General features: G+C 41.3%; 1 protein-coding gene across 1 annotated transcript in view; it reads left to right on the top strand.

Annotated features, from left to right (window-relative positions):
* The window catches only part of LOC111957419 (uncharacterized), a 33,687-nt gene extending 23,478 nt beyond the window's left edge, over nucleotides 1-10,209 (top strand). Inside the window, exons 4-7 of the mRNA XM_023978235.2 lie at nucleotides 663-795; nucleotides 5,993-6,147; nucleotides 8,874-9,122; nucleotides 9,363-10,209. Of these exons, the coding sequence (XP_023834003.1) occupies nucleotides 663-795; nucleotides 5,993-6,147; nucleotides 8,874-9,122; nucleotides 9,363-10,190 (1,365 nt within the window). The 3' untranslated portion in view covers nucleotides 10,191-10,209. The remainder of the gene's footprint in view (nucleotides 1-662; nucleotides 796-5,992; nucleotides 6,148-8,873; nucleotides 9,123-9,362) is intronic.
* The last annotated feature ends 3,021 nt before the right edge of the window (nucleotides 10,210-13,230 follow it).

Below are 13,230 nucleotides of genomic sequence, written 5' to 3'. Positions count from 1 at the left end.
GTATGTCTGTCTGTCCAGACATTCCTCTGTAGGCTAGCTTCTGACTGGAATCAGGGAACATTTAATTCATATCCTCTAGACTACAGCCACTGGAACAAATGCAAATACCCTCCGTGGCCTGGCGCTGTTGTTGTCCAACTTCTCCCACGCAGGGCAGGCAGCCTGAGGTAGACTGACTGGGGTCAGACTGACTGACTGACTGACTGACTACACACACACACACACACACACACACACACACACACACACACCACACACACACACACACACACACACACACACACACACACACAACACACCACACACACACACACACACACACCACACACACACACACACACACACACCACACACACACACACACACACACACACACACACACACACACTGGACAAGTTACACTTCCCTATTACACTTCTATTTGGGATTGAACTTTAGTGTGCTAAAAAGGAAAGAAGCAAAACAGTCCTACAAGTTCTGGTCTCTTTTAGTATCTTATTGCCACAAGATCATAATACCCCATTGGTTATCAAAACATTTTATTAATGGATCAAAACAACTTTAGTTCATGTCTGTATTTCATAGTGCTGTGCAGCCCTACTCCCTTGGTGTATGTGCTCTGGTAGGCAGCTGTAATAGTACTTGCTGACTCTAAATTGTAGGTGCAGGAGAGAGTGCAGAACTCTGGAGCTGACGTCCGTGAGCTGCAGCTGGTGGCTACTAATCAGCCCAGCCTGGAGGTCCCTGGCACGGCAGAGAACGACAACAACCACTCCCTCAGCCTCACACACACAGGTGGGTATGCGCACGCAGCATGCACATGCGCGCGTACACCACACACCACACACACACACACACACACACACACACACACACACACACACACACACACACACACACACACACACCACACACACAACACACACACACTCTATCTCCTCTCTCTCCCTCTAACACTCCCCTGTTTTTCCCTCTACTTGTGCTCCAGCCACCTAGCCTAGTGAATCCACTCGCTCTCCCTGCCCTGCTCCCCCTTCCCTGCTCCCCCTGCCCTGCTCCCCTCTCTATCTCCATGATTGAGGGGTACCGCTGGGGTGTTTGGTCTGGTTCCGACCTGGCTGACAATGACTTCATCTGCCCCTAAACCTAACTTACATGTTCAGCGTAATTGTGGCACTGTTATTTCATTCGGCTGTGAAACTATGACAGATAGTCGTAATATTTTGACATCATGCGTAATATTTTTATATATATTTTATTTTACTGGTAAGTTGACTCAACACCATTCTTCATTTACAGCAATGACTTCCACAGCCATGAATCGTTTAGGCCTCCAACACACAGTAATAGATCTGGTAGGATTCTCAACAATAATAGAACTGGTAGGATTCTAAACAATAATAGAACTGGTAGGATTCTAAACATTTATAGAAATAATAGAACTGGTAGGATTCTAAACATTAATATAACTTGTCGAATTCTAAACATAATAGAGCTGGTAGGATTCTAAAAACAATAATAGAACTGGTAGGATTCTAAACATAATATAACAGGTCGAATTCTAACATAATAGAGCTGGTAGGATTCTAAACAATAATAGAACTGGTAGGATTCTAAACAATAATATAACAGGTCGAATACAACAATAATAGACTGGTAGGATTCTAAACAATAATAGAACTGGTAGGATTCTAAAGTAAGAGCTGGTAGATTTCTAAACAATAATAGAACTGGTAGGATTCTAAACAATAATAGAGCTGGTAGAATTCTAACAGTAATAGAGCTGGTAGGATTCTAAACAATAATATAAATAATATTACTGGTATGATTCTAACAGTAATAGAGCTGGTAGGATTCTAAAAACGAATAGATCTGGTATGATTCTAAACAGTAATAGAGCTGGTAGGATTCTAACAATAATATAACTGGTAGGATTCTAAACAATAATATAAATAATATAACTGGTAGGATTCTAAACAGTAATAGAGCTGGTAGGATTCTAAAAAGTAAAAGAGCTGGTATTCTAAACAGATAAATATAGAGCTGGTAGGATTCTAAACAGTAATAGAGCTGGTAGGATTCTAAAAAGTAATAGAGCTGGTAGGATTCTAAACAGTAATAGAAATAAAGAACTGGTAGTATTCTAAACAGTAATAGAAATAATAGAAATGGTAGGATTCTAAACAATAATAGAACTGGTAGGATTCTAAACAATAATAGAGCTGGTAGGATTCTAAACAGTAATATAAATAAAAGATCTGGTAGGATTCTAACAGTAATAGAAATAATAGAACTGGTAGGATTCTAAACAATAATAGAGCTGGTAGGATTCTAAACAATATATAAATAAAAGATCTGGTAGGATTCTAAACAGTAATAGAGCTGGTAGGATTCTAAATATAATAGAACTGGTAGGATTCTAAACAATAATAGAGCTGGTAGGATTCTAAACAGTAATAGAGCTGGTAGGATTCTAACAATAATATAAATAATATAACTGGTAGGATTCTAAACAGTAATAGAGCAGGTAGGATTCTAAAAAGTAATAGAGCTGGTAGGATTCTAAACAGTAATAGAAATAATAGAACTGGTAGGATTCTAAACAGTAATAGAAATATGAGGCTGATCAGAATCTAAACAGTAATAGAACTGGTAGGATTCTAAACAATAATAGAGCTGGTAGGATCTAAACAATAATAGAGCTGGTAGGATTCTAAACAGTAATATAAATAAAAGATCTGGTAGGATTCTAAACAGTAATAGAAATAATAGAACTGGTAGGATTCTAAACAATAATAGAGCTGGTAGGATTCTAAACAATAATATAAATAAAAGATTGGTAGGATTCTAAACAGTAATAGAGCTGGTAGGATTCTAAATAATATAGAACTGGTAGGATTCTAAACAATAATAGAGCTGGTAGGATTCTAAACAGTAATAGAGCCGGTAGGATTCTAAACAATAATATAATAATATAACTGGTAGGATTCTAAACAGTAATAGAGCTGGTAGGATTCTAAACAATAATATAAATAATAGAACTGGTAGGATTCTAAACAGTAATACAAATAATAGAACTGGTAGGATTCTAAACAGTAATATAAATAATAGAACTGGTAGGATTCTAAACAGTAATAGAAATAAGAGAACTGGTAGGATTCTAAACAGTAATATAAAAATAATGAACTGGTAGGATTCTAAACAGTAATAGAAGTAATAGAACTGGTTGGATTCTAAACAGTAATAGATATATTAGAACTGGTAGGATTCTAAACAATAATAGAACTAGAGCTGGTAGGATTCTAAACAGTAATAGAACTGGTAGGATTCTAAAAACATATTAAAACTGGTAGGATTCTAAACAATAATTAAGAACTGGTAGGATTCTAAACAATAATAAAACTGGTAGGATTCTAAACAGTAATTAAAACTGGTAGGTTCTAAACAATAATTAAAAACTGGTAGGATTCTAAACAATAATGGAGCTGGTAGGATTCTAAACAGTAATAGATATAATAGAACTGGTAGGATTCTAAACAATAATATAAATAATAGAGCTGGTAGGATTCTAAACAATAATAGAACTGGTAGGATTCTAAACAATAATAGAGCTGGTAGGATTCTAAAATAATATAAATAATAGAGCTGGTAGGATTCTAAACAGTAATAGAAGTAATAGAACTGGTAGGATTCTAAACAGTAATAGAAATAATGAAATGGTAGGATTCTAACATAATATAAATAATAGAGCTGGTGGATTCTAAACAGTAATATATATATTAGAACTGGTAGGATTCTAACAATAATAGAATAATAGAGCTGGTAGGATTCTAAACAGTAATAGAACTGGTAGGATTCTAAACAATAATTAGACACTGGTAGGATTCTAAACAGTAATAGAACTGGTAGGATTCTAAAATAAAGAGCTGGTAGGATTCTAAACAATAATAGAGCTGGTGGGATCTAAACAGTAATATAAATAAAAGATCTGGTAGGATTCTAAAACAGTAATAGAAATAATAGAACTGGTAGGATTCTAAACAATAATAGAGCTGGTAGGATTCTAAACAATAATATAAATAAAAGATCTGGTAGGATTCTAAACAGTAATAGAGCTGGTAGGATTCAAATAATAATAGAACTGGTAGGATTCTAACAATAATAGAGCTGGTAGGATTCTAAACAGTAATAGAGCCGGTAGGATTCTACAATAATTAAATAATATAACTGGTAGGATTCTAAACAGTAATAGAGCTGGTAGGATTCTAAACAAAAATATAAATAATATAACTGGTAGGATTCTAACAGTAATAGAAATAATAGAACTGGTAGGATTCTAAACAGTAATACAAATAATAGAACTGGTAGGATTCTACAGTAATAAATAATAGAACTGGTAGGATTCTAAACAGTAATAGAAATAGAGAATGGTAGGATTCTAAACAGTAATAGAATAATAGAACTGGTAGGATTCTAAACAGTAATAGAAGTAATAGAATTGTTGGATTCTAAACAGTAATAGATATATTAGAACTGGTAGGATTCTAAACATTAATAGAACTAGAGCTGGTAGGATTCTAAACAGTAATAGAAACTGGTAGGATTCTAACAATATATTAAAACTGGTAGGATTCTAAACAATAATTAAAACTGGTAGGATTCTAAACAATAATTAAAACTGGTAGGATTCTAAACAGTAATTAAAACTGGTAGGATTCTAAACAATAATTAAAACTGGTAGGATTCTAAACAATAATGGAGCTGGTAGGATTCTAAACAGTAATAGATATAATAGAACTGGTAGGATTCTAAACAATAATATAAATAATAGAGCTGGTAGGATTCTAAACAGTAATAGAAATAATAGAATGGTAGGATTCTAAACAATAATAGAAATAATAGAGCTGGTGGATTCTAAACAGTAATATATATATTAGAACTGGTAGGATTCTAAACAATAATGAAATAATAGAGCTGGTAGGATTCTAAACAGTAATAGAATGGTAGGATTTAAAACAATAATTAGAACTGGTAGGATTCTAAACAGTAATAGAACTGGTAGGATTCTAAACAATAATGGAGCTGGTAGGATTTCTAAACAGTAATAGATATAATAGAACTGGTAGGATTCTAAAACAATAATATAAATAATAGAGCTGGTATGGTAGGATTCTAAACAATAATATAACTGGCAGGATTCTAAACAATAATAGAGCTGGTAGGATGGTAAACAGTAATAGAGCGGGTAGGATTCTAAACAATAATATAAATAATATAACTGGTAGGATTCTACCACAGACTGAATGAGTAGACATATTTTCTCATGATCACGGCCATAGAATGGCTCTAAATTGGGAGGTGTGATTGGAGGTGGGAAGTGCAGCATTAGAAGTCTCAATGGAAAATGGCTTTAGTTTTGGAGTAACACTGGGTTTATCCCAGAACAATCCAAAGGCTCTCTCATTGTAGCTGTGTCCAGAGAGATTTACAGGTCATGACATTTAACCTGTATAACAGCGTGAGAGCATTAGGAACACCATGTTTCTCCTCACGCTGAGTTCAACCATGTCACCATGAGTTTCTTTCTATTTTTAGCACCTTGCAATGTCACCCTTCTGTATTCTTTCAAGAATTCATTAAAAGAAGTATATTATTTTTGCATATCGGCCTCCTTGGGTTATTCCTTTTCATGGATTGAGTGCAAGCACCTTTGGAACTCACTGAGTTAACAGAAATATGAGTGGACAAGTACTGTGGCTACAGTGGGTACATGGTGTACTGGGTACACAGTGCAGTAATATACAGTAGCCTATGGAGACCAAGCTGTAACATTCCATTTCAAGTGCTCTTTTAGGGAAAAGCAGTGGAAGTTAGCGTAAACTAAGGTGTGATGGTGCAATGCATCTGACTGTTGTGCCTTCAATGTAGCAATGTTTTAATTGTATCTGTCACAAATTATTCAAAAACAACTATTCCTTCCTTTCCTTCCCAGGTTCCCCGGTCAGTGTTGGTGGTGATATGTCTGAGCATGCTGGAGTGGACCTCTCATCCAATGGTCTCACGGAACTGGACTTGGGGACAGATGAGGTGTTTATCATTTCATCTGTGCCCAGTCCGAGCAGCAGACTGCTGTTCTCGGCCCATACGGTAAGGAGTGAGGCGAGGCAGGTAACCCTGGCTAGGACCAATCGAGGTGCCCTCCTCTAGGGGTGACACCCAGGCAGCAGCAGAGAACTTCCTCTAGGGTGGCATGACACCCAGGCAGTAGCAGAGAACCTCCTCTAGGGGTGACACGCAGGCAGTAACAGAGAACCTCCTCTAGGGGTGACACGCAGGCAGTAGCAGAGAACCTCCTCTAGGGGTGGCACGAGGCTGTAGGCAGAGAACTCCTCTAGGGGTGACACGCCAGGCAGTAGCAGAGAACCTCCTCTAGGGGTGACACGCAGGCAGTAGCAGAGAACCTCGTAAGGGTGGCATGAATACCCAGGCAGTAGCAGATAACCTCTTCTAGGAATGGCATGACACCAGGCAGTATCAGAGAACCTCCTCTAGGGGTGGCATGACACCGAGACAGTAGCAGAGAACCTTCTCTAGGGGTGGCATGATACCCAGGCAGTAGCAGAGAACCCCTCTAGGGGTGGCATGACACCCAGGCAGTAGCAGAGAACCTCCTCTAGGGGTGACACGCAGGCAGTAGCAGAGAACCTCCTCTATGGGTGGCATGACACCCAGGCAGTAGCAGAGAACCTCCTCTAGGGGGACACGCAGGCAGTAGCAGAGAACCTCCTCTAGGGGTGGCATGACACCCAGGCAGTAGCAGAGAACCTCCTCTAGGGGTGGCATGACACCGAGACAGTAGCAGAGAACCTTCTCTAGGGGTGGCATGACACCCAGGCAGTAGCAGAGAACCTCCTCTAGGTGTGACATGACACCGAGGCAGTAGCAGAGAACCTCCTCTAAGGGTGACATGACACCCAGGCGGTACAGAGAAACATCCTCTAGGGGGTGACATGACACCCACAGGCAGTAGCAGAGAAACCTCCTCTAGGGGTGGCATGACATCCAGGCAGTAGCAGAGAACCTCCTCTAGGGGTGACATGACACCCAGGCAGTAGCAAGAGAACCTCCTCTAGGGGTGGCATGAACACCAGGCAGTAGAGAGAACCTCCTCTAGGGGTGGCATGACACCCAGGCCAGTAGCAGAGAACCTCCTCTAGGGGTGACATGACACCCAGGCAGTAGCAGAGAACCTCCTCTAGGGGTGACATGACACCCAGGCAGTAGCAGATAACCCAGTCGAGGTATCAAAGTATATAAACGCAACGACAGGAGATTGGGGTTAGGAGAGGGTATGACCCAGCATTTTTACTTATGCTCTATTGGAATAAGGCAGACCTGGCAGATATTAGAGATCTGGCGAGCTTTCCTGCAGCCTAGCCTAATGGATATATTATCTGGGGAGCCAGTTTCCCAGCTTCAAGTGTGTCTGTGTGTGGTGCATGGTCTGTGTTTGTAAATGTTCAGACTTTTAATGGGAAGATATAAAAACATCCTTTTCAAGTCATTACTTCAGAGTCATAAGTTATTGTTCTAATATCACTTAGTTTGTCAGGCAACAATCTTAGCCTGTGTGTGTGCAAAATGAGGGTGGGTCTCGTCTAGACTAAGCGAGCTGTTAGTGATTCTTAGTAAGGATTATTTCTCTTTCTGAAAGGAGCAACCCCTTAAACCTCTACCCCCCAACCTTACCCTCCCCTAATTTACTAGCTGACTGAGGGGGGATACGTGACTGATGGGCCCTTCACCTCTGACCTGCCATTTATATCAATGAGACACCTACCGTAAAGACCCCCCGAGGTGGTTTTGCGAACACAGATTAAGCCTAGCCCTGGACATGGAGATTCTCCATTGAGCTTACTTTTGAGTCCAGGGTGGCAGGTAACCTAGTGGTTAGAGTGTTGGGCCAGTAACCAAAAGGTTGCTGGATTGAATCCCTGAGCTGACAAGGTAAAAATCTGTCCTTCTGCCCCTGAACAAGACAGTTAACCCATTGTTCCCCGGTAGGTCGTCATTGTAAATAAGAATTTGTTCTTAACTGACTTGCCTAGTTAAGTGAAGGTATAAAAAAAATCTGTGTTTGGAAAACTGGCCTTCAGAGTAGGAGAGCAGATCTTGGATCAGGTCCCCCCCCCCCCCGTCCATATAATTTTATTAATTATGATCTTAAAGGCAACACTGATCCTATATCAGCACACCCCTACTCTGAGAATCTTTGTGAGTATGGTTCTTGGAATCATAGAGGTAGGAATTACTGACTGCACCCACTACCAGGCAGCACTTTGTTGTTGTTTTGGATTACATGCCTGATTCAATGGTTTGCTTGTTGCCCTTTTTAGGTCAACTGTGATTTGAGGTGCAGGTCAGTGCTTGAATATAATGCAACCTCTGATACTATGCAGCTATTTTTATCCAGCTATCTTGTGAGTCTCTCTCTTCCTAGCCAATGTCTCATATACGCTCCGATGCCACTGGTGGTGAAAATTCCATTGACTGAGTGCTCAAGTCAATCAAATATGCATTGTATTCACACAGTGGCTCATTTTCCAATGGTCAAATAAAATGATAAAATAATCACATGTAGGTGCTTCCAGTTTTCAGAAAAATACGTTTTCTGCCATGGCAGCAGTTTGTAAAAAAATGCACTGTGTAAACATTACTACAGCGGGTTCACTGGGTTTAAGCGTTTAACCTCTTTCAGATACTTTTCCATTGAAGAACTCTGTTTGTTTACTACTCCCCATGAACACAGACACTGCATGGTGGGTTTGATTGAATTATATTTGACTAGTTTTTTTGTGTCTCCCTCCTATCAGCAGCGGGAGAGGTTTTTGAGGCACAGTGACACCGGCCCTGGCCCTGTAAGTGACTGGCCCTCTCCAGACCCGGCTGCCTCACCCACAGAGACCCGTGCTGCCCAGGATGGCAGTGCCAGCTGTGCCCGACCCCGGCCGCGGGCCTGGAGCGTCCGCACCTTCCAGGACTTCCTCCCTCCACTGCCCCAGTTACACAAGAAGTGGTGCAGTTGGAACTCCACCAGTCCCTTCACTAAGCTGGTGGACAGCGTTAGTAGCTTGGTCATTCAGCAGTGCTGTTGAATAATAGTCACACCATCATAAACTGTATATCTTTACATTTTTGTTATTTAGCAGACGCTTTTACCCAGAGTGAATTACAGTCATGTAATGTATGTTTCTGTGGATTTTTAAAATCATTTTTCAAGACTCAGCTCAGATAAAAAAACAAAGAGTGTCATGTTGCACTGCAGAGAGATATGTGCTGACTAGATGTTGTTCCCCCCCCAGGCCCCGTCAGGCTTTGTGTCAGAATGCCGTGGGGATGACAGCAGGAAAGTGTTCTCCGACCCCCAGTTGGAGGCCCAGGATGACAGTAACGCCTCCGACTCCTCCATGAGTAACGTCTCGTATCCCCTCACCCTGCCCGCCCAGAGGCAGCGCCGCCTAAACTCCACTAGCAACATGCGGCGCTCCCGCTTCACCGGGCCCTGCTTCGGCCTGCTCTCTGGGTCCAGTCCCTCAGACAGCACCAAGGCCCCCGGGGGCCCCCTCCTCCAGGCCTCCCCATCCCAACCCAGTAACAGTACCTCTGGGCAGGGGCAGCCGGAAGAGGTGCAGGGTGGGAAGCGCCGTGATTTCCCAACAGAGAGCGACCACGTCAGTGTCCCGGTGTTTGCCATCTGTGAAGAGGAGGACCGGCAGCCCTTGATCCTGGCTGAGCACTTGGGGTATTCCTCCATGCTGAACGGACTGAGTCGGGGGGTGTACGAGGCAAAGGGGCCCGCCGGCGCAAGCCTCAACCCTGGCCCCCAGAGCGCAGCCAATGGCCCCCTCCTCCAGAGGGGAAGGTCAGAGTGGAGGCCATGGGGGAGTCAGGCCTCAGGAGGGGCCAGTCCTTACCCTCTCCCTCACCCCTCTGACTCACACACAGCCACCAATACTAACGAGTTAAAGTCCGCCTTCGTGCACAGCACAGCCAATCAGATCCAGATGCCTTCCCTCAGCCAATCAACAGTGCCATGCAGTGTGACGGGTGATGTGACCAGTGACAGTCCAGCATCCAGGCCATGTGACAGGAGAGCAGACAGACAAAGTATGCACTCAGCAAAGCAATAATAAACTATTTTTAGTGCCACCTTTGTAAAATGCAAAAACTAACTTTTTTGATTACTGAAATCAACTTTTATATGGCATTTCTACATTCTTGAAGTCAATTGCTTTATGGTGACAAACTGGATGTTTTCATACTAGTACACACTATATATTTTTTTTTATCAAGTTAAAGCCCCAATGTGGACTTTAAAAAAATCTCAATATCAAATACTTTCTGGGTAACATTTAAGTACCTTACTGTTATAGTTGTCCAATAAAATGTTAAAACATATACTAAAATAGCTTTTTTATCCACATCATTTCCCATCCTCATGATGCCATCTATTTTGTGAAGTGCACCAGTCCCTCCTGCAGCAAAGCACCGCCACAACATGATGCTGCCACCCCTGTGCTTCACGGTTGGGATGGTGTTCTTCGGCTTGCAAGCCTCCCCCTTTTTCCTCTAAAAATAAAGATGGTCAATATGGCCAAACAGTTCTATTTTTGTTTCATCAGAGCAGAGGACATTTCTCCAAAAAGTACGATCTTAGTCCCCATGTGCAGTTCCAAACCGTAGTCTGGCCTTTTATCGCGGTTTTGGAGCAGTCGCTTCTTCCTTGCTGAGCAGCCTTTCAGGTTATGTCGATATAGGACTCGTTTTACTGTGGATATAGATACTTTTGTACCTGTTTCCTCCAGCATCTTCACAAGGTCCTTTGCGGTTGTTCTGCGGTTGATTTGCACTTTTCTCACCAAAGTGATGAACCAGACTTGGAGGTCTACAATTTGTTTTCTGAGGTCTTGGCTGATTTATTTTGATTTTCCCATGATGTCAAGCAAAGAGGCACTGAGTTTGAAGGTATGCCTTGAAATACATCCACAGGTACACCTCCAATTGACTCAAATTATGTCAATTAGCCTATCAGAAGTTTCTAAAGCCATGACGACATTTTCTGGAATTTTCCAAGCTGTTTAAAGGCACAGTCAACTTAGTGTATGTGAACTTCTGACCCACTGGAATTGTGATACAGTGAATAAGTGAAATAATCGGTCTGTAAACAATCGTTGGGAAAACTACTTGTGTCATGCACAGAGTAGATGTCCTAACCAACTTGCCAAAGTATAGTTTGTTAACAAGAAGTTTGTGGAGTGGTTGAAAAACGAGTTTTAATGACTCCAACCTAAGTGTATGTAAACTTCCGACTTCAACTGTATATTAAAACGAGATGTCTGTTCACCTAACAGGGTTGACCTTAAAATGAGGGACAGGTTTATTTATTTTTTCTTTAAATTAATCACAAATCACATGAAATAAATAATAATCTTCAGAAATTACTTTGTCAAAGCAACAAAATAACTAGGTCTTTACAATGATGGAGAACCCTTTGAGAAAGTTTGAGGTTAAGTGGGTTAAAATCTCCCTGAAAGTCACAGAGGGCGCACGGAGGGACTGTAGCAAGTCTTTATTAGTATAAAAATGATGATTTATTGAATTCTCCATGTGGTCAATATTAAAGGGCACTTCACTGAATATAAACAGGCTTTTAACATTCTATTCAATATTTTGTGCACAATTTCTACTTAAAATATCAAAGGGATGCAAAAGGCACTCATTTTGTGGAATGAAAATGAGCTGTTATTGGCAAAGCCTTTTGGAACTCTTTGTTTTTGGTCTATTTACTTATACCGCCTGGTGATGTCACCAGGCAAGCCAAAATACCACCCATGCAAACCTGCTGATTTAGAAGGTCCTGTATGAATTGTATTTTCAATTAGCAACTATCAGGAAATAATGCTGATAAAAATGTTTACGCTTTTACAGTGTTCGTGCTAGATTCAATCAGATTGACATCCGTATTGCATTATTTTGGCGGAATCTTAGGTGGAACTGCGAGCTGTCAAATCAAGCGACTCTTTGCGTTACCTTTTCGCAGACATTGGATGCAACGGAACCACACCCGACTATAATCCGACAAATCCCATGCAGCCACGTTACAAGTTCATGCAGCCACGTTACAAGTTCATGCAGCCACGTTACAAGTTCATGCAGCCACGTTACAAGTTCATGCAGCCACGTTACAAGTTCAAACACTCGAATTAGGCTGCTGGGCATAAATCCCCCCCATCCAAATACACATGAAACCATGCATTAGCCTCACTTCAATGGTTTGACATTTGAGAGTCATTATTTCCACCATGGATAGAGCCGACACTTTCTATCGCCGTAGGGATACTAAGGAAGGGAGTGGTTTGTGACACATAAGAGCAGCTGCTCACTAATGTCAGCTAATACCGCAGTTACACATCCAACACCGCCAAAACATCTGCTATGCGGATGTCGGCCAACGCTGAAATCCGCATAGATTGAATCCAGGCCTTAGTTTTATCAGCTGTTGTACAATATGATACAAAACACAGGAAAAACAGAATGTTGACTGCAATGGGCCTTTAAAACATCATCAATATTTGCTGTTTACCACACAAAGGCATTTTCAGCTTAAAGGCCCAGCCTTTAACTGGTTTGTTTTGTATCATATTGTACAACAGTTGATGAAACTTACACTGATTTATTTTTTAAATCACATTTTTACAGAGTTATTCCTAATTTTATTTAACTAGGCAAGTCAGTTAAGAACAAAACAATCTTATTTACAATGATGGCCTACCCCGGCCAAACCCTAACAACACTGGGCCCATTGTGCGCCGCCCTATGGGACTCCCAATCACGGCCGTTTGTGATACAGCCTGGAATCAAACCAGGGTCTGTAGTGATGCCTCTAGCACTGAGATGCAGTGCCTTAGACTGCTGTGCCACTTGGGAGCTAATAGCTGCTTGTTGAAAATACAATCTAGACAGGACTTTCTAATCAGCAGGTTTGCATGGGCGGGAGTTTCGGCTTTCCATTGTGACATCCCCATGTGGTACATTGGTTAAAAGACCAATAACGAAGTTCCAAACCTCTCTGCCAATAACAGCTAGTTTTCAGTTTCCCCCTCCCCACGCAAACTACTCCCATACAGTCCTAGCTAAAATCTTGCTTGAGAATACATTTTTTGCTAAAAA

Source organism: Salvelinus sp. IW2-2015, linkage group LG33, assembly GCF_002910315.2.
Source record: "Salvelinus sp. IW2-2015 linkage group LG33, ASM291031v2, whole genome shotgun sequence".
In the NCBI taxonomy this organism is placed as follows: Eukaryota; Metazoa; Chordata; class Actinopteri; order Salmoniformes; family Salmonidae; genus Salvelinus; species Salvelinus sp. IW2-2015.
This window is presented reverse-complemented; position numbering and strand designations above follow the sequence as displayed.